The following is a 20,162-nucleotide window of genomic DNA, read 5'->3' on the forward strand; positions in this document are numbered from 1 at the left end:
GTCTTAGTCATATTTGGGAGATATTCCACATGTCGCACAAGGAAATCATTTTGGGCACTTGGATCATCCTAAACTATCAGGAATCGAGAAAGAAAAATAGGTATGCATTACGAGCTTTAGCCTTAGTTTTTTCCTAGATTTGCGAGACTCCATTAAGGTTAGGATCTAAATTTGATTCTATTATTCAAGAGAGAATTTCGTACGACTTCCATGAAACAAAGTTGGAGTTGAATTGTACAAAAAGGTAGAGTTCCAACAATCGGTAAGAACGATGAGTTTTACAGTTTTGAACCTACTTTGAACGTAATTATTTCTCTACATAGTTAATTGAATGGAATGAAAATAATTTTGTTGGAAAGTTGGTAGGGCCCTGAGCCTTAACCTTGAAAGTCGGGGTTCTTAAGGGAATTTGGGCATGTGGTTCTCGAGTCAAGTCTGTCCATATCAAATATGAATGCTCGTCAAATTTGAAGTCAATCGGACATTAGGCGGACGCTCCACGACACCATACGACTGTTCATCAAAATGATGTCTATCCGTGGAGTATTGAAAATGCCTCAAAGTGTATTATGGGGGAAGCATAGCGTCAACTCTCCACCACCCCTAGGCTCTGTGGCCTAAGCAAACTACCCTATGGCACATGCGTGTATCACAGCGAGGGTGAGTATTGCGAGACGAGTGTTTTGGGCGGCTTTCCTTGAAATTGGTCTTTCAAGGACAGTACCAGACGACACGAGTGTGCCAGTATTGCACCCTAGCTCGAGTGTTGGAGGTTGGACTTTGCACCTGCTATCCGGTACAATATCTGTAAATGACATGGCATGGGCACTGGAGGGTCAATACCTCGATAGAACCCAGATGGATGGACATTTGAAATGTCTTGATGATATGAACGACACGTGTGCCATTCTCGATGGCATAATCGAGTGAGCTCCGATGGTCGACGATACCCCATGACTTGGAATGACATCAAGACATATGGGCCATGTGAATTGGCAAGTCGGTTGTGTCGCAGATAATTAAACATGCCCGCGCAGGCGGCACGTGGGAACGAACAAGTTTCAATTCCACACGAGCGATGTTCAGTTGGCGAAGACAAATCTCACCTGAGGTCCAATAAAGCCACAAAGTCGGGCAAAATATGAATATGGGGCTTGAGTCCTCCTTAAGGTTGGTTGTGAGTGTGTCAAGATCACGACATTGTACGGTTGAAAAAATACGACTGTGATACACCACGTGTTATCACCAAGAAAATCAAAGAAAACTCACACGCCACCAATCTCGAAGCTGTGAGACTCCGAGTGACAAATCAGCACGCACCAACATATCATGCAAGGAGCGTAAGTTCCCGTCCCAGACACACATGTGTATTGTGTGTAGGCTACACACGTGGGTGAGCTCCAGCCGCATGTGAAGACCTATGAGGTGAGATGTTTGTCCAATTTTGACTCTCGTTTGTCCGTTTTTTTGCCTCAATTTTGATATTGACCTTAATTTCACTTGAATTAGATCCAACTAGAAAAATTTTAAGAGATTTGGAGCTCCTGACAAGTAGAAAAACTAGCTCAAACTTTCTCAAATAAAACATGTGGGGATCCCTAAGATATAGTAGAATGCGAGCATGTCTACCTTAAGTTATGATTCTAGAAGGGAATTGAATGAGAATGCTAAATATGATAGTGAAAAATTACCAAAATACCTCTAAGATGAAATTTTGAGATGCATGTTAATTTTAATGACTACCACGGCTAGAAAAGAGGATAGAATACTATGATGTGCACTATGGACGTTATCTTATTAAGCTTGCTTATATGTTTAGATTATGAGTTCTATGCTTCAAGTGATTGATATGATAAGGTTATCTTCGTATCAAAGCATGTGTAAAGCTACGGCAATTTTCACATTGACCTAGATAAATACGTTTTCAATAGATCGAGCCCTAGGATGGTGAGTGAAATTAATAGGCATGTTTACTTGTAAAATTTGAATTTCTACAACCCCTGAATTGAAGGAATTTTCAATGCCAATTCCCATTCTCAGATTCTCATTGACTGCAATAATGATATAAAAGATTGCCCAATATTGGGATGGGGCATCTCTACTTTATTCAAGACATCGTGAACACCACCACCTCCCGGATACGATACTTTTCAAAAAATAGTAAACAAAAGTGTTATTGTTCAGTCCCAACAATGGCGACCTTACCATTGCGTTCAGTTTAAGCACCTCCTTCATTAATCTAACCTTAGAGGGGTAAAATTTCATCAAAGAAACAATTAAATAAAAGGTTATAATAAACATCCAGCAAGAGCAAATGGAGAAAATATACAAACCTATCACCTTCCTGTTTTCCTCCTCTTTTTTCCACGCCTCCTATCTTCGCCTTCACTTTCCTTGGAGCTTGACGAATCTGATTCCGACTGTGAAGTACTTGAATCTGAACCCGACGAATCAGAACTTCCAGATTCCTCATCGGAGTCCGACACTGGTTTTTGTTGTTGCATGATTAGCCGTGGCATATTCTTCAAATACTCTCGCAAATTCTCAGTCAGACCACCAAGCCCAATAGACGTGAAGAAGTTGATGGAAAATCTTGTGTTCTTTGGGTTATCCCTGGGGAAAATAGATTCAAACGAATCCTGCATTGTCGGGTCATTGAGACGTTCGTTCAATAGTCGAATGCCCAAATGCTCTGAAAGTTCCTGTATCACATAACACCAAGATACAAAAATTAACATCTTCCAAAGCATTCTTCTCACTTCCAGCACCTACTGCTATAACTTCTACACGGTCGCTACCATCATATTTTGGAAAAAGAAGTAGCATTTGTATGGTTATTAATGAGAAATGAATGATAATTAGCACAAGATCATGCATGCATCACTTGTATTCTCATTTGGACTAGTTACAGAAACATTCATTAACAAGAATGCAAGTCGATCCGAACATATCTTAGTAAATAAGATATTTATTAGCATTCCTTCCATCCCGCAATTGTTGACTCAAGATGCCTTTTTTTCAGGGGGATAAGAAGAATGCATTCTTTTACACCATCTCGTCGAGAATTACATCAGTAATGACTTGATACAAAGTTGTGTTACATGCAGAATATCAATTCCACAAATATGGGATGAGTTATATAAAAAGGACTCGTGCAGAGGGTTCGGCATGATAGTAACCAAGTAGACACAATGGAAAGGATGCTGTTTCATTCATTACCAAACAATTCTATGGACGTACCATCAACCATGACAAGAGAAAAATAAAAAGCTTTGCTATTTGACAAACAATACGTTCAACGGCAGATTTCCCTATCCTAAATAATAGCAACATTAACGATTAATGAAAACATAATCATATAGATAACATTTAAGATAGAGTGGAAATACCTGGAAAAGGATCTTAATAAAAATCCTTGATGAAGATGTGGTGTCTTCTTCAGTCAATCGAATGTAAGACAAGACATGCCATGGAAGAGCATCAGTGCCGAGTAAGTGGGCAAAAAATTTAGCCACATTTCTGAGCTTATTAGTTTCAAGCCTATGAATCATCGAGTACTGCTGGACAAAGCATTTCTCAAAATTTTCCTGATGCACTTTGTTGATCTTACAAAATCTTTGCCCCAACAGACCATAATATCGAAGGTAAGTTCTTTCCTGACTGCAACATTCCAACAACATGACGCACAATTCTATCTGCAAATATCATAGCAAACAGATGAACTCACCCACATTTGTACCATTTGTATAATATATCAACAACACAACATAGAATGATCACAAACAAACATCAAGATTACAAGTCATTATTATAGAACTTCTAGCTATTTTGGGGAAGGTTTGGATTCAGAGGAACAATAGAATATTTAGAAATATGAAGCCATCACGTTTCAGAGGTGGTTACTACCACCTTGTGGGAGTCCGTTTCTAAGCCTTTTCGTAATTATGATATTGCCTCGATTTTGTTGGATTGGAGTCTCTTTCTGTAGCTATTTTGGGATGTCTTTTTTGTTGGACTTGTTTTTTGTTTACTTGGATATATATTTTATCTTTTTCAATAAAAGCTTGATTTCTTACCAAAAAAAGTAATTAAAAAAAAAACAGGAAACCAATTTGACTTTCAGAAAGAGTGCGGAAAGCCTGTTAAATTGTATGCAAAAAATGTTAGTAACAGGAAAAGCTTATAGAGCTTACTTCTTGACCAGGCTCGAGTTTAATTTTTAAAAGCTTATGCCCAGCCTCCTCAAAGTCCACACTGGACATAATTGTCAGATAAATTGTCCTTCTGAGGTTCACAAGATTAGTCTCTGTTTCATCATTTATTTGCATCTGCTCCTCATCTTCTTCAGAATCATTTTCCTCATCCTCATCCTCTTCATCATCCGATCCAGCATCAGATCGGTCTTCTTCATCCTCAGATTCCTCACCAAGTATATTTTTCTTTAAATCCTCATAACGCTTCTCGTTTTCGAGGAAATTTGGATCAGATTTGAAGATATCTGAAACCAGGTCAGGAAAATATATAAATGAATGAATAAAACAAACATCATGAGAACACCCAGTTTGATTAATTAATAGACCATGTAAAAAGAGATACCAAGAGCAATCTCAGGATCTATCTCTTCTTGCAGGGAAATTTCATGAGTTAACTGATCTTCTTGCTCCACAAGGTCCAATTCTGGACGAACAGCTGGATAGCCCTGAATCAAATCCAAACGGAGAAAACAAAAAAAAAGAAGTAAAACATCGTTGCGGCTATACAAGGAAGGTAGAGATATGTATGCTTGGAAACAGACAACTAGGAATACTTCCGGGAAGGATATTTCGGGTACATTGCAAGAGGTGCAATTCGGAAATCAAAAGTCACACGACGTTGGTATAACATGAAAGAAACAACTAGATTCTAAAATTGGGGGGGGGGGGGGGGGGGGGGGGGGGGGGGGGGGGGGGGGAGGGGAAGAAGAACTATAAGTACAATTTACTTCACACACATTTTACACCAAAGAAAAGACAAAGAAACTAACCAGCTGCTGTACATTTTCTTTTAAATATAGAAACCAACTTTCATGGGGAATGGTGCATTAAAGTTATTCATTACTAAAACAATAAATTATTTAAAACTTCATTTCATAGTGAGAATTACATCTAATTCATCCCTAAAAACTAACGATAACAACAAAAATAACTGGATATCCTAGATCTTCAAAAGTTTTGTGAACTCCCAATACAATCATTACATCTCAAGACAACTTACAAAAAAAAATATATATATATATATGGGGAAGAGATAAAACAAAAAATGACTATACCTCAAACTTCGCTTTCCTTATTGCAAATAGGCCTTCAATCAGAAACTGAACCCTTTTGTCTATTTCCCCTTCATGAAGAATTCCGCGAAACCGCTCAAATATTCCTGCAATCAATGAGTACGAAATAAAGAAAAGTGAATAAACAATCTTGGTGCAATATAAATGTGGATGACATGAGAAATTATATTTTCAAAAAAATTAATAAAATAAATGAAGTGACCTTACTAGAACCTAATCTATCCTATAGGGTGAACAACAATGTCCTTGAGTTATAAAGGAAAAAAAAATATAACAATTTTATTTTTCTGATAATAAGAAATGTAGAAAATATTAAATAAACTAATCTCCAGCAAAAGCGGGCTTAAAGCAAAAATTGGAAGTAACATGAAAGTTCGTTATCTTTTGTAGAAGGTATAAGCTTTTCAAGAAACCCAAACAGAATGAGCATGGATAGACGATGACAATTTCATGACAGATCCATGCAAATAAAAATCAGTGACCATGGTGATTGCACACAACGAATAAGAGATTCAAAATAAAGCCATTTCAAGGTGCATATACTCCTTTCTGGGTCTAGATAAAAACACCTTATAGACTACTTTAGTTCCCTCAGTTTTTGGCATGTGTATTATTTCCCAGACTCAGTGAAAATATTTTACAAATATAAGCCTTCAACTAGAAATATTATTACTAAAACTTCTATCCAGATAATATCTTCTTTCTCCAATCAATGTCAAGAAGTTAAAAGGTCAACTAATGAATTAACATGATTGAACACTGACCATGAAGCCCTTTAGGAGAAAAATCCTGTAGTATTGATCCACACTCAGTTACAAAACCAACAGCCACCTCCACGCTGTCATCCGTAGGATTCTCCAGCAACACAGTGAGTAGTTCTAATGCAATTATTTCATGAGCCACCTGCTGATTAACTAAATGTGCTATAAATTTTACAGCAGCTAGTAGTTGAGGCTGTCAAAGATAAACAAACGCTAAGAGGATTAGCAGAAATTTTAAAAAGGAAGATCTTGCAGAAGCCAGAGGGAAAAACTCATATAAACTACAAATGTCATGCAATCCTACCTTATCATTCCGTTTATATGCTCTTTTGAGTTGCAAGACAATTCTTCTCAAAAGAAGATCGCCCACTTCTGGAAACTTAGTATTTACAACAGAAACCAGTGCAGCAAATACATCGGTGAACCCTGGAGATGCCATTTGTGACTTCATACAGGAACGGCAGAATAAACCCCTGCCCCTGATCAGGTTCTCTGCAAATAACTCTGGAATGATATTCTTTATGTTAGTAGCATTGACCTTGTTGACAAGTCCATTGATACTTTTCCGGAGTGCATCCCATGTCAAACGTTGATACTCAATGCTGCTCTTATCTTGGACCTCCTTCATCATTCTGGCCAACTTAAATGGTGGAATATAAACCCCACCACTCTTACCCAGATTTGAAGCATCGGAATTCAAATTGTTCTCAGACTGTTTTTCTTGTCTGTGAGGTTGTGGATGGTCAAGAGTCCGCGTGCCAGCCTTTTCTTTCTCCCCAATGTTTCTACGATCCTCTCTCTGTTCATTCACCTCCTTATCACGTAGATCTTGAGAATTTCTATACTTGTAATCATGTTTTGAATGCTTCTTCTCCCTATCATTGTCAATCCAATTCCTGCCATGTTCTGATTTTCTATGCAATGCCTTGACACGCTCATCTTTTGAATCATGGTGCAAATGGCAATCCATATTTTTATTTCCATTCTCAGATTCACGTCGTCTATGGTCATGCCTCCTTTCTTGCCGCTCGTCTTCATCAGAACTTGTATAAGACTTTTTCCGGTCTCCTCTCTCTTGTTCTCTATTATGCCGATTTTCACCACGAGGCCTTCTGTCTCTATCATGTCTGTTTTTGTCTCTGTCCATTCTCTCTTCATTTTCACCAAAACTTTGATATGATTCGTTCCTATCTCCTCTATCTTCTCGCAGATTTTTACCTTGATGCCTTCTATCTCTATCGTGCTTTTTTTTGTCTTTGTCTTTATCATCTCGCTGCTCATTTTCATCAGAACTTCGGTATGATTCTTTCCGGTCTACTTTCTCTTGTTCTCTCTGCTGATTTTCATTATGATGCATTCTATTTCTATTGTGCCTGTTTTTATCTCTGTCCATTCTCTGCTCATCCTTATCTATATTTTGAAGGGGTTCTTTCTGGTCTCCTCTCTCTGGTTCTCTACGCTTATTGTCACCTTGACGCCTTTCGTATCTATCATGCCTGTTTCTGTCTCTGTCTATTCTCTCGTAACCTTCACCAGGACTTTGTCTAGATGCATTCTTTCTGCCATCTTCACTTTGCCACCGTTCATGTATGTGGCCATCATTTGTCTCACTAATTCTTACTTTAGTCTGATCTTCATCACTGTACGCATCTTTCGACTCATGCCATCTACTCCCATATTCTTCCTTGGCATCATTAGAATCACTATCATCTTCATGACAACCACGCTGTCCGATATCTCTTTTCCTACAACTATGGCGGTGTCTATCTGTTTTCTTTTTCACTTCATCCTCATCTGACGACTGTCTGCTGTACTTACTGTCCATACCAGCGCTGCAGAAGAATGAATATTACTCAAAAGCACAAATTTTTATTGAGCACCAACCTAACATCCAAAATTGCCATAAGAAAATTGGTAATGACAAGCAGGAAGGCTCTTTAGAAAGATCTCCAGGAAAGATGCATATCATAAGAGAAGTAGACAATAGTTTATAAATGACCTATTCGCCTACCACCCACGCCCTCATTCGAAGCACCCAAAAAAGCCACTGCGGCCCTTCTTCATAAATTGGACAGCAGAATCGAATAGTGAAGCTACATCCCACCACCAGATTAACGCCGAAACAAACTGAACTAGAACTAGAACTACAGCGGCAAATACCTTGCACCACCGACATTAAGATATGTAAAGAGACAAATCGGAAATGCGTTCAAACGGCCCCAAATTTTATTTTAATTTAAGGAACATTACTAGACTTCCTTGCTTGATTAAACTCAGGTCAGACAACAAGATCAATTAATCCAAAATAACTCCAGTCTTTACTCAAGAAATGAGAAAATGATAACATTTTTCAATCAAAAACGACGAACCAAATACTACTTGAAACGCCTAGAATAAACGAAATCTCATATAGAAGTAAAACATTCGACTTCATTAAACCTCTAAGAATAACTCGATCTCCAAAAATGCTGCTGGAACAGAGGATTACGACGACGCCGCCGCTACACTGCCGCCGAAGAGAGAGGGCCGTCGCGAACTACGTCGCTAGTTCGTGGGTAATATTGGACAGCTGCCTTTAAAGAGACGATTCCGATACACCGCTGAAGTTGGAGACGAGTCGCCGTTGATTCCTGAGTCCCTGGGTTCACCAGATCTTGAGATGTCGCCGCTGCAAGAAGGGATTAGCCGCCAAACACTAGACTAGCACGGATCCGGTTGCATCGCCCTCGTGCTTCCTCGAACGAAAGGTTGATGACGGTGAGAGAATGAGGTGGCAACTGACAAGGTTTCTAAAATTTAATTTAATTTTCTATTCTTTTAATTTATAAAAATAAAAATAAAAATTGAGAATTATTCAAAAATCAAAGTTGAGGTTTGTTTGAAATAATAAATTTCCCTTTCCAAAAAGAAAAAAAAAAAACACTATTTCAAAATTTAATATTGCCGGCTAGAATTAAAAAAAAAAATTTGAAATTTTAGATTGGTTAGATTGGTGGATCGAACAATCTAAGTAAAATTTACAATTCAATACTCTATTTTTGGATTAGGTTGAGTTGTCGGGTAACAAGGGTCAGCACTAGACCCTGAAGGGGTAGATTGTGAGATCGCACATCGGTTGGAGAGGAGAATAAAGCATTCTTTATAAGTGGAAACTTCTCCCTAGCATACGTGTTTTTAAAACCGAGAGGGAAAGTCAAAGAAGACAATTTTGGTGGTGGTGGACTTGAGCTGTTACAACAACCTTGAACGAAAAAAATTATATAAATAAAAGGTTTAAGATCTTGACGTCTGGCTTGCTGCCATAAAGAGACTCCTCCCCCTCACCCAAACTCTAGGGGCAAACCATAAAGCCAACAAGTAAGAAGATTGAAGGGCTCAATAGATAAAATGGAAGGAATGATAGACCGGGGAACAAATAGATCTTATCAAAATACCAATGTCGGTTCATCTCGAGGGTCTTACCCTCAAAGGAACTATCCGACAATGCTTTTACAATGTCTGTTGTATAAAGACCTTCACAGGCTTTCATATTGCTTTCACAGAGCATCCTTCGGTGCCTCTAAGTATCAATACAAGAAAGTAATGACCTAGGAGCTGAACTGGCGGTAGAGAAAGAGGAAGACCACGACACTCTTAGAATGGGAGCGTTGAAATTTCTATCGGCAATCCAAAGGATGGTCTATTAGAAGGAAGTGACCAAGAAGGGAATAATGTTTGTTGATGCAACAATAAACTTGCAACCGAGAAGAAGCACCTAGATAGACTTGAGTGCGACCCACAATTTCATCTCTAACCAAAAGACTTGTGACTCTAAATAGAAAAGAATCGAGTAAAAATGAAAGTTGTTAATTCAAAGGTCTACCTATTAGTACCCAAGAGAGTCTTTTGAAATTGGGGTCTCGGTCACGAAAAGTGGCCAGAGAAATGAAAGTTGTTAATTCATTTAGAGGCCCTACCTATTTGTTGAGGTACCCAAGAGAGTCTTTTGAAATTGGGGTTTTGGTCAGAAAAAATTGATCTAGTCGTGGTTCGCAAGGACGACTTCGACGTGTACTTGGGATGAACTTCCTTCTTGAACATAAAGTCATCTCTATTGTCGAAGTGCATAGTAATTACTGATTACAATCCTACCGTAATCCCCAAAAACATCAAACAATCAGACAACTTAAGAATGATTTCCGCCCTGTAACTAAGGAGAGGACTCGCTCGAGAAGAGACCACATTTATGGTCATAACTTTGGTGGAAGAAGTAACCACCATCGATCCTGTCCCGAAGGAAGTTCAAGACGTTTTACATGATAATGCTAACATAATTCGGATAATTTGCCAAAGACATTACCACCCCCTCGGGGACAATGATCATGAAATCGAACTCCTACCTGGGTCAAACCCTCACGAATAATGCATATTGGATGCCTCCACCAGAGCTAGCCGAATTGAGGAAGTCGTTACGAGTTGTTGATGTAGGGTTCATCCATCCCGCAAAAAACACCATATGGGACCCTGTGTTCTTTTAGAAAAAGAAAAACAGAACATTATCTGTATTGACTTTGCAAAAAAATGTATCTAACTTTCTGGGACGTGTCATCAAATGCGGGTAAATCAACATGGATAGTGACAAGATAAAAGCTATCCAAGAGTAGAAGATCTCTACTTCAATGACTGAAATATGATCCTTCCTAAGATTAACACACTAATAAATGTGGTTCGTCGAAGAGTTTTCAAGGCGAGCCGCCCTGTTAACAAAACTACCGAAGAAAGACCAACCTTGGTCATGGTTAGATGAATGTCAAAACGCCTTCGAATATCTAAAAACAACCATGACAAGGGGCCCTGTCCTTGTTGAGTTTTATGTCCTAAAACTCATAGTTTGTAAACAAAGATTTATTCTATTTTCAATAAAGTTATTATTGATGTTTATTCAGTAAAAATTGTTATTGAATAAAGTGAACTTTACGATCATTAATCTAAATCCAATAAACTAAGAACACTCTGGCTATAGTATGATTACTTGAACTATATGTAGAGACATAAGAGTGGATCAAGTTCAAGTATATAGTCAAAATGATCTATAGTATAAGGATAAGGCTGAGTACCTTATTCTGGGGACACTATGGATGCGGCCCACTTTTGTATATGATATAAACAATGTGATCACTAAATTGTGCATGTGGAGACATGTGAGTGGGGACGTCCTATGCAATGAGTATTGCATAAGATCGGACCATGAAGAAAACCACTCTCACTTTATAAAGTCGTTTACTATTGAGACTGATTTTCTTTTCATTCGATAACCTAGGTAACTCGGTTTTAATCCTGAGCTAACCATGAACTCCTGTTTATTGGGAATTATCCTTAGATTTGCATGGGTGAGAGTGGCTCTAGTTCGCCGACTCAACAGGCCTCCCATTTCAAGGGTAAGACTGGGTGAATGGCTGGGGACGTGGGGTGCAAGACGGAATTCACTCCTACCCACTTTTAGGGATAGAAGAAAGGTAGTTCCCTTAAGCACGGACTCCAGGTCTTGAACAAGGGGCCCCACCCTCTCACTGGCCTGAGAGGGATTCGGTTTACTGGTTGGACCACAAATCAATTGTTCATTAGAGGATCAGTGAGACATAAGGAACAAAAAGTAACTTCAGGGGTAAAACGGTAAATTGACCCAGATCTAGTTACGAACAACCTGTGAAGGATCGATTTACTAATCATGGTTATATCAGATGGACAGAAATATATCTATAGTGAGGGGAGTGCAACTACTAGGCTATAGTGGAGTGTCCTAGTAGTTAACGAATGTTGGTTAACTAGGTTAATGAGTTTAATCGGTTAATCTTGGATCGTTGGAGCCCATGATCTATAGGTCCATTAGGTCCCTCTGCTAGCTCATATCGGACTAAACCATAGAACAGTGTGACGAGTGAGTTCGAAGTGTTCGAATTCAAATTAGGGAATATGCGTTACATATATACGATATATTTAACCGCAATTTCGTTTTATTTACGAATTAAACGAAAAGAGAGAATCTGAGATATTTAAATAAGATTTAAATATCTTAATCAATTATGTGTCGGAATTGATTGGGATTGGCATTTGAATTAATATTAAATATTAATTAAATAGTTTAATTAATCATTTAATGATACTTTAATTTGAAATTCATTATTCAAATTAATTGTTGAATTAAAATGAAGAAAGTCAAAATGTTGACTTTCATCTGATGGAAAAATCCATGTTAGTGGAATTTTGAGGTGTCAAAATTGGTTTTAACCAAACTTGCATGTTTGCCAAATAAACCCCACAAGTTTGAACTGGAGTGGAATTTTGAATGTCAAAATTTGGTTAACTCAAACATGCATGCTTGCCACATAATCCCAAACATTTGAGTGGAATTTTAAGTGTCAAAATTTGGTGATCTCAAGTTTGCATGAACATGCAAACTTGACTCTTTAAATAGAGTGATCATGATTTTTGGAAGGGATTCTTCATCTTGATGAAAAACCTTGAGATAAACCTCTCACAAACACTCTCTTTCACATATACAAAATTCCTCCCAAGTTTAGTCACTCACCGGATTCCACAATTCCGTTCTAAGGCCGGAGGATAGTGGAGAAGACACTAGTGGTGGTTCGAAACCGGTTCGTGAGGCAAAAGGAGTTTGAACTACAAAAGGTTAGTATTAAAACTCATTAAGTTTTAATACTTATGAACATAATTGATGTTCTAAAAGTGCCTAAGATCCAAATTGCTTCCGCATGTGTTATATTAACACCATCAGTCCTCAGCTTGGTAGACGTCTCTAGGCCTTTTAAAATATAGAAGAATGCATCCGACTTATTCCTTGGGTTGTCCTTATCTAGGAAGGTCACCCCATTGCCTATAAATTGTCTCCGAAAAAGAAATGCTAGTTGTCGTCCATTGTCTCAGAATCTGGTGGCAATATCTCCTAGGATTCTGGTTCCTGTGAGGACGAACAATATGCCATTTGCCACTTTTTTTTTTTTTTTTTTTTACTAACTCAAATTGAATTGGACTTCAGGTTCAAACATGAGGTAAAAGAGTAATCAAGTTGTCGACATACTAAGTTGGAAGGAAGAATATGTCTTGTGCATGCTAACCCACATTCATTCCAATAAGATCAATGGGTCGATCTGCAACATCACAAGAGAACGCCTACAAAAAGACCCTTTAGCCAAAGTTGTTGATCTAGCCAAAGTCGGAAAGACTAGACAGTTTTGGATCGAAGGAGACCTTCGACTGACAAGAGGAAACAAATTCTACGTCCTAAGAGAGGAAAAACTAAGGAAGAAGCTTATGCATGAATGTAAAATACTCTATGGCCCAAACACCCGAGTGGCAACAAACTTTACACCTTGCAAGGGTACTTTTGACCAAACATGCGAGACGACATAATACAATGTGCTAAGACGTGTCTCATTTGCCAATAAGATAAAGTCGAAAAGACCAAAGTCTCGGGACTTCTTGAACCCCTGCAAGTGGCAACAAGACCTTGCGAAAGTGTCTTGGTTATCATAGATAGATTCTCGAACCATGTCACGTTCGTAAGTTTTCTTGATTATCATAGACCGACTTTTGCAAATTTCCCAAATTTTCGTAAGTTTTCTAATTTCTTTGGATTTTTGTACATTTTTTTACATAACTCGAATCAACTCCGTTCCTTCATCAAAATTATAGTGTAGCCCAAAAATAATAATAAAAATAAATAAACTAATAAAAATAATTATAAAAAATATATATATACATCAAAATAATAATAATTCATAAATAAATAACTAAAAAGGAATACTTAAAAATAAAAATAAAAATAAAATTTACTCACCTCTCTCTATAACCTCTCATCCTTTCCCACAATTATCTCTCCTCAATCCATCCTAAAACAGAAAGCAATCCAAATGAGAATAACCTTTACCCAGTTGAGATTCAGAAAGCAATCCAAATGAGAATAACCTTTACCCAGTTGAGATTCACCTGATATTTACGTAAAGATAAATCTGATCAATAAGGTATATATTAAATCTTCATTTTCTAGATCTGATTAAATTAAATCTTCATTTTCTTTATCTTTTTTTTTTTTTTTTTTTTTTTTTTTTTTTTTGGAAATTACAACCAATTATAGTTAGATCTTGAATTATTACCATGGTCTAGCTTTGAGTTAGAAACTAAATGTCAATCATTTATACGATTCAGTAAATCATGTCAGATTAGTAATATTAGATTAAATTTTTGTCAGATTAGTAATATTGGATTAAATTTTTGTCAGATTAGTAATATTAGATTAAATTTTTATCAGTAGTCAAAGAATAAATTAAAGATAGAATGACCAGGAAAACTTTAGAAAATACTGAGATAAGGAAAAATTTGGAAATAGAGATCCACTAAAAATTTGTAATACATGACAACAGAATTAAAATGCAACAAATAAAAAAAAAAATTAGAGAATTAAAAACCACAACTAAATATAGAGAGAAAGGTAGATACAAAGGGTAAATAGAGAGGGTAGTAAAGCCAAGAATAACTTGAAATAGCTGGATCTACTTTCTTATACAACAGTAAATTTTTAATAAAAATATAATTATAGATATATAACATTTCAAGACTTTTAACAATGGACCAATGTAAAGTAGAGAAATAATGTTATAGAGTTCAAACCTGAAACTGATGTCATGGGCTCATATAGGTTGACTCGGATTTCAAAGGACGGAATCGAACTTTCATTAAAGATATATTCGTGACAACGACTTAAGCTAGCCAGGTTAGTGACCTCACTATCGACATGGTTATATTTGATGTTGACACGTGCCCCGTGGTTCTGCACGTGTCATATATATTGATACGTGTGAATTGTCTGTGGATTGATATGCTTCTTATATGTTATGTATATGTTACAATAGGTGAATTGTATGATAATAGTTACGGTACAATGTGTTCAAGGATATGTTTGAGATAGGATACGAGAAGGATGCACAAAACGAAATGTAGCGATAGGAGTAAAATATGTTCATGAAACATTAAGGTTAGGTTACATACCAGAGTGATATGGATAAGAGAGATTGATGGAAGAATACGGTTAGGTTACGGGTAGAAAGGGATAGGTTTGTGATAGATTGATAGAACGATAGCGTTAGGATTGATAAAACGATAACGTTAGGATACGTTCTTGTGACGATATGACTAAGGTACGTTCACGTAATGATATGTCTGTGATAGGTATAAGAACGTTAAGGCTATGAGAAGTTAGAGAACGATATGACTACGAAGTGTTTACGTTATGACTTGTTTATGATATGATACATTGTGATGCAATATGTCATGGTATGATGTGTATATGATGAAATGTTATGTTAAAAGCATAGAACGTTATGTTAGGTCTCTTAAATTGTGTGTATACAGCATGATATGAATGACATGAAATCACGATAAATGACATGAAATATAACATCGTTAGAATTATGTATGATATGAGAAGATTTGAGAACTGAAGAATGAGAAACGATATGATATGAATGAATGATATTTGAAACGATATGAAAAATGATATGATATGTACTTAATGCTAGCGGGGTTGTATTAAAGGATATTGAAAATAGACAAGTTTTGGGACCTCATGCATTATGTGTGCTCATGCATTTGGGGGATACCCTTATCCCATCACGAGGGTACAGACACGTACATCCAATGGTAGGACAACGATCGTTATGCTTTGCATAGCGCTGCCGTGACGGTTACTAGTTCTAGCGGGTGTCCGGCCTAAGGGGCTCCCAGAGTACGCCCACTGGATAAGGAAAGTGGCCCAGCAGTGTGCGAATTAGCTGGTGAGCCCATACTCGCACGTATGGGCTGTGTGTAGAGTATATGGTACACGTTCAAAATTACCCGGACAGCACCGTAGGGAAAATGGAATGAAAATAGGTCTCATCATCTCATTGCATGTAATTGTTACATTTAACCCCAACAGTGGGTCACTTACTGAGTATATCTTTAAATACTCAAGCCATGTGCTACTACATACATTTTTCAGGTTAAGGCAAGACATTTCTATACCGCTGACGACGACATCGCAACTCGAGACCATGGCACATGCAAAGGATAGTGGTATTTATTTTCTTAGACTTAGGCTAGAATATGATGTTTTTAACTTAAACTCTTATTCATTTTGTTTAGTCTTTTGTTGTGTCGTTTTAGATATGTTTTCGAAACAGGTAAGTCCATGGCTGTGTTTTAAGATAAAGGTTATGTTTTATGGAATTTAAATGAAGTCTTCCGCATTCAACATTTATGGTACGTATACAGTAGCGATCTTAAATTCAGTAGAAAATTTAGGGTCGTTACATATAGTTTTAATCTATCTTTCTATCAAAATTATTCTCATTCCATTTTGTTAGATGTGGAGAGAAATAAAGACATCTAAATTAGCCTCGAAATAAATAAACTTATAAATCACAACTAGTTATATCTAAGATCTTTTCAAATTTTGGTGTAATTATTTAGTTTTGATTTAGAAATAAAATGCGAATTTATATGAGTTATATGAAATCATGTTAGTATTAGTAGCCAAAAATGGAATAAAATTGACCAAGAACAACAGTGAACGTAAATTAAAAAAAAAAAAAAAAAAAATATATATATATATATATATATATATATATATATATATATATATATATAGTAAGATTTGGAGATGCTTAAACTATTTTTTTTTTTTATCAAATCACCCTAAAATAATATTCACATTTTTTTAAATTTTTATTGCCCAACCCAATTAGAAACTGTAACGACCCCGGAAAGAAAAAGAAAAAAAAAAAAGAAAAAAGAAAAAGGGAAAGAAAAAGAAAAAAAAAAAACTCAGCCACCGAGTTTCGTGGACCTCATGCGAAACGATGGCCACACCACGCCCAGCCTTCAGCCCACGACTCCCAACACCTATCAGAATACCTGCAAAGGGAGAAAAGAAAGAAAATACGAGAGAGAGATTTCGGATAAACGTCGGCTAGTTTCCAGTTTCTCCGACGAGCCCCCAAACCACCTGAAAACCGACACCAAACGATTAGTTACCACCATGAGAAGGATCCCTAACGAAAGCACAATAACTCAAGGTGCGTTTTGTGCTTTTTCGTAAGCGCCGTCGCCGGTAACTGAGGTCAGAAAATGAGGTTTTCCTAATCATTCTTAGATATGTGGTTTTAGGAACTTTTAGGCCGCAAAACTCCTAGAAAAGAAAGAAGGACGACAAATAAAGAGGAAAAGGAAGAAAGAGAACCGAAATCGACGGAAATGCCGCGTGAAGGAGAGAGAAAACTTGCCAGAAAATCGGCCAAAGTCGGGTAAGGAAGACGAGATCCACGGATCTAGGTCAACCCGAACCCAAAACCCGAGAGAGCCAGCCCATTCCTTCCCTCGGCCTCTGCCTTCGGCCCAGCCCAACTACAGCGGCCCAAACCTCAAACCAGCCCAGAAGCTACGATTCAGTTGAACCAACCCGAGACCAGACCCACGGTCCAATCGAGCCGGCCTGCAACCCAAACACTTGCAGCCCAGCCCAGTAAGTTGAGGCCCAACGATTAGTCTTGGCCCAATAGCCTTCCGCAGCCCGCGACCCGAATCGGACTGCGACCCGCGCTTCGACTCGACGCTACCGCACGATGTGGCCCGCTCTACTGCTGCCACGTGTCACACAGCGGCGCAGGCGGTCCCTCGGCGCAAACGGCTCGGGCTCCCTCTGGTGACGCTCTGGCGGCTCCCAGTGGCTGTTCGGCTCGGCTCACCTGTTTCCAGCCCGGTTTCCATTGTTTCGACTCTCCCGGATCTGTTTTTGACCCCGATTAAGGTATCCGAGGCCATTTTAGAGCCGTATTTCACATTTATTGAATTATAGATAAATTAATTGTGAAATACTAACGGAAAGTGGTGAACGGTGTGATAGGAAACAAACTCCGGCAATGTAGGAAGCAGCTCTCACGGAACGAGAGCTTACGTTTAACTATTTAGGAAGTACTTCGGCCAAGGCCAACCAAGTAAGTGACCTTACTATAGGATAGGCTAAAGATTGTTTGAATTATGATGATGTGTGTGTATGACGTTGTGTTGTGATGATGTCTGTTAGATGTACGCTATTTATGTTTCAATGCATGACGTACATGTTATATTTGATGCACTTAATGGCTTCTCTGATGAGTATGATGTATGCATGACGATGTTATTAACATGATGATGTTTTCCATGTTGAACATACCTTATGATATTGTTTGCCATATTGCATCATGTTGTTAGATCGACATATGACACAACCCTAAGAGTGAAAATGATATTAATGTAAATATCCACGAGCACGTGTTACATAGTGTAACCAAGAGATGAGACTAGAGGGTTGTGTCAGAAGAGATGTATAATTGGACTTAGAGGGACCTCATGCATATTGTATGTTCATAAGCATATGACTACTTCCCCTAGAGATGATGAGTGCGGACGCGCACTGTATGATGAGCGCGTATGCGCACAGGTGCGAATACACATAGATGAGGGTGTTCATGAGGTGCATGACACTATGGGGTTCCGTTGACCTCCGGACGTCGCTACAAATTAGCTTGACCAGAGGGTCCAGAGGGTGTGCGAGCGCCCTGGGGATTCACACTCGCACGTGTGAGTCGTGTGTAGGGAAGTACTACACATCCAATTTGTCCGAGACTGGAGGCCACCCTTAAGATGATTAGAGATAATCCCTAATTCATGATTGCATGTGTTTGCATTAGCATGACCCCTGTAGTGGGGTCACTTCGAAATACTCAGGCCGTGTGCCATATTATTTTTTCTCAGGTAAAGGCAAGGCGCCCATGTACGGTTGACGGCGGCATCATGATCAGAGACTGTGGCGCGTGCATAGGATAGTTGCATATTTAAAATTCCTAGTCTTGGTTAGGATAGAGGGTTTGCATTTCATTCATTTAAATTATTTAATTTGTAATTGTTTTTTATCTTATTTCGAACTCCAACATGATGTTTGAAACACGTAAGTCCACGTATTTTGAAGTTTTAAATTTTTCCGCTAATAAAGATGAGCATTCTTAGATTTATATTCTGCATTAGAGATGAGCATGAGACGTTAGTGGCGACTCTAGATATGTGGAAATTTAGGGTTGTTACAGAAACAATAAAACATTGAATTCCATTTTTACTGAGTCAATTAAGTGAATATACAAAATAGGGGAAGTCTCAACATAAGTGAGAACGAATTCGAATGATGAAAGTAAGCAAATTTAGAGCTAGATAGAATTTTGGCTAAAGCCAACCAAGTAAGTGGCAGCTATCGGTATGGTTGAAAATTGATGTTTTGTATGATGACATGTGCGTCATGATTCTACACGTGTCATATGCTTGATATGTATGATGCGTGATATGTTTATGAAACGATATGACTATGATATGTTTATGAAATGATACGACTATAAAATGTCAGTGATATGTTATATTAATGTTATGACATGTGTTACGATGTGACTATTGATGATACAATATATGTTATGTTGTAACACGTTTGACAATACAAAACATGTTGTGACGTGTTTTATGATATGATATGTCGAAGGATATGTTATGTGCATGATATAACATAAGACCATGTATAATATGATTGATATGAGATGCAACCCTGATATATGCCTTAACGGCTATGCTGAAAAATGATATGACAGGAAGGAAAACAGAAGGACATCTTTTACATGATAATGATTGTCTTGTGATTGAAGAATATCCTTATTTAATATATTAGATATATTAAATTAAAAGGAGAAAAATATATTTAGTTTGAAATATATATAAAAAAAATATTTAATAATTAATGTATATTAGATAATGAAATTCAAATGTAACGAGAATCTACCTATGTCTTAATAATGTGTTCGAGTCATAAATGGGAAGATTTTGTAGAATAAAGTTTATCAGTCTGGATTTAAAGAAAGAACCTGTTCAAAAATTTTCTCCCGTAATATTCAATATGCGTAATCCAATACTTCCGTTGGTGATGAAACTGCAGCCACTTATATCGGTGACATAATTGCAACACA

General features: G+C 37.6%; 1 protein-coding gene across 4 annotated transcripts; it reads right to left on the bottom strand.

Annotated features, from left to right (window-relative positions):
* Positions 1-2,060: 2,060 nt before the first annotated feature.
* Positions 2,061-8,875, bottom strand: LOC111793277 (uncharacterized). Of its 4 annotated transcripts, none has more exons than XM_087123481.1 (9): positions 8,527-8,875; positions 8,099-8,247; positions 6,392-7,919; positions 6,091-6,280; positions 5,309-5,412; positions 4,597-4,699; positions 4,194-4,498; positions 3,390-3,695; positions 2,061-2,702 (listed from the first exon to the last, which is right to left on the bottom strand). In XM_087123481.1, exons 3-9 carry the CDS (start codon positions 7,910-7,912, stop codon positions 2,337-2,339), a joined length of 2,895 nt encoding a protein of 964 aa, XP_086979607.1. In that variant the 5' UTR covers positions 7,913-7,919; positions 8,099-8,247; positions 8,527-8,875; the 3' UTR covers positions 2,061-2,336. The 4 variants fall into 4 exon arrangements, with proteins under 4 accessions (XP_086979607.1, XP_086979606.1, XP_023530862.2 ...); XM_087123480.1 differs by having other exon boundaries at positions 8,087-8,247; XM_023675094.2 differs by having other exon boundaries at positions 2,061-2,239; positions 2,334-2,702; positions 6,392-8,247.
* Between the last annotated feature and the right edge of the window lie 11,287 nt (positions 8,876-20,162).

The sequence above is a fragment of the Cucurbita pepo genome, chromosome 4 (genome assembly GCF_057944985.1).
Source record: "Cucurbita pepo subsp. pepo isolate OVF chromosome 4, ASM5794498v1, whole genome shotgun sequence".
Classification (NCBI taxonomy): Eukaryota; Viridiplantae; Streptophyta; class Magnoliopsida; order Cucurbitales; family Cucurbitaceae; genus Cucurbita; species Cucurbita pepo.

Coding starts and splice junctions, on each gene's coding strand:
- LOC111793277 (XM_023675097.2), bottom strand. CDS start 7,912: ATGGACAGTAAGTACAGCAGACAGTCGTCAGATGAGGATGAAGTGAAA. Junction 4,700..5,308: donor TAAGGAAAGCGAAGTTTGAG/GTATAGTCATTT, acceptor GATTTGATTCAG/GGCTATCCAGCTGTTCGTCC. Junction 2,703..3,389: donor TTATTAAGATCCTTTTCCAG/GTATTTCCACTC, acceptor TATGTGATACAG/GAACTTTCAGAGCATTTGGG.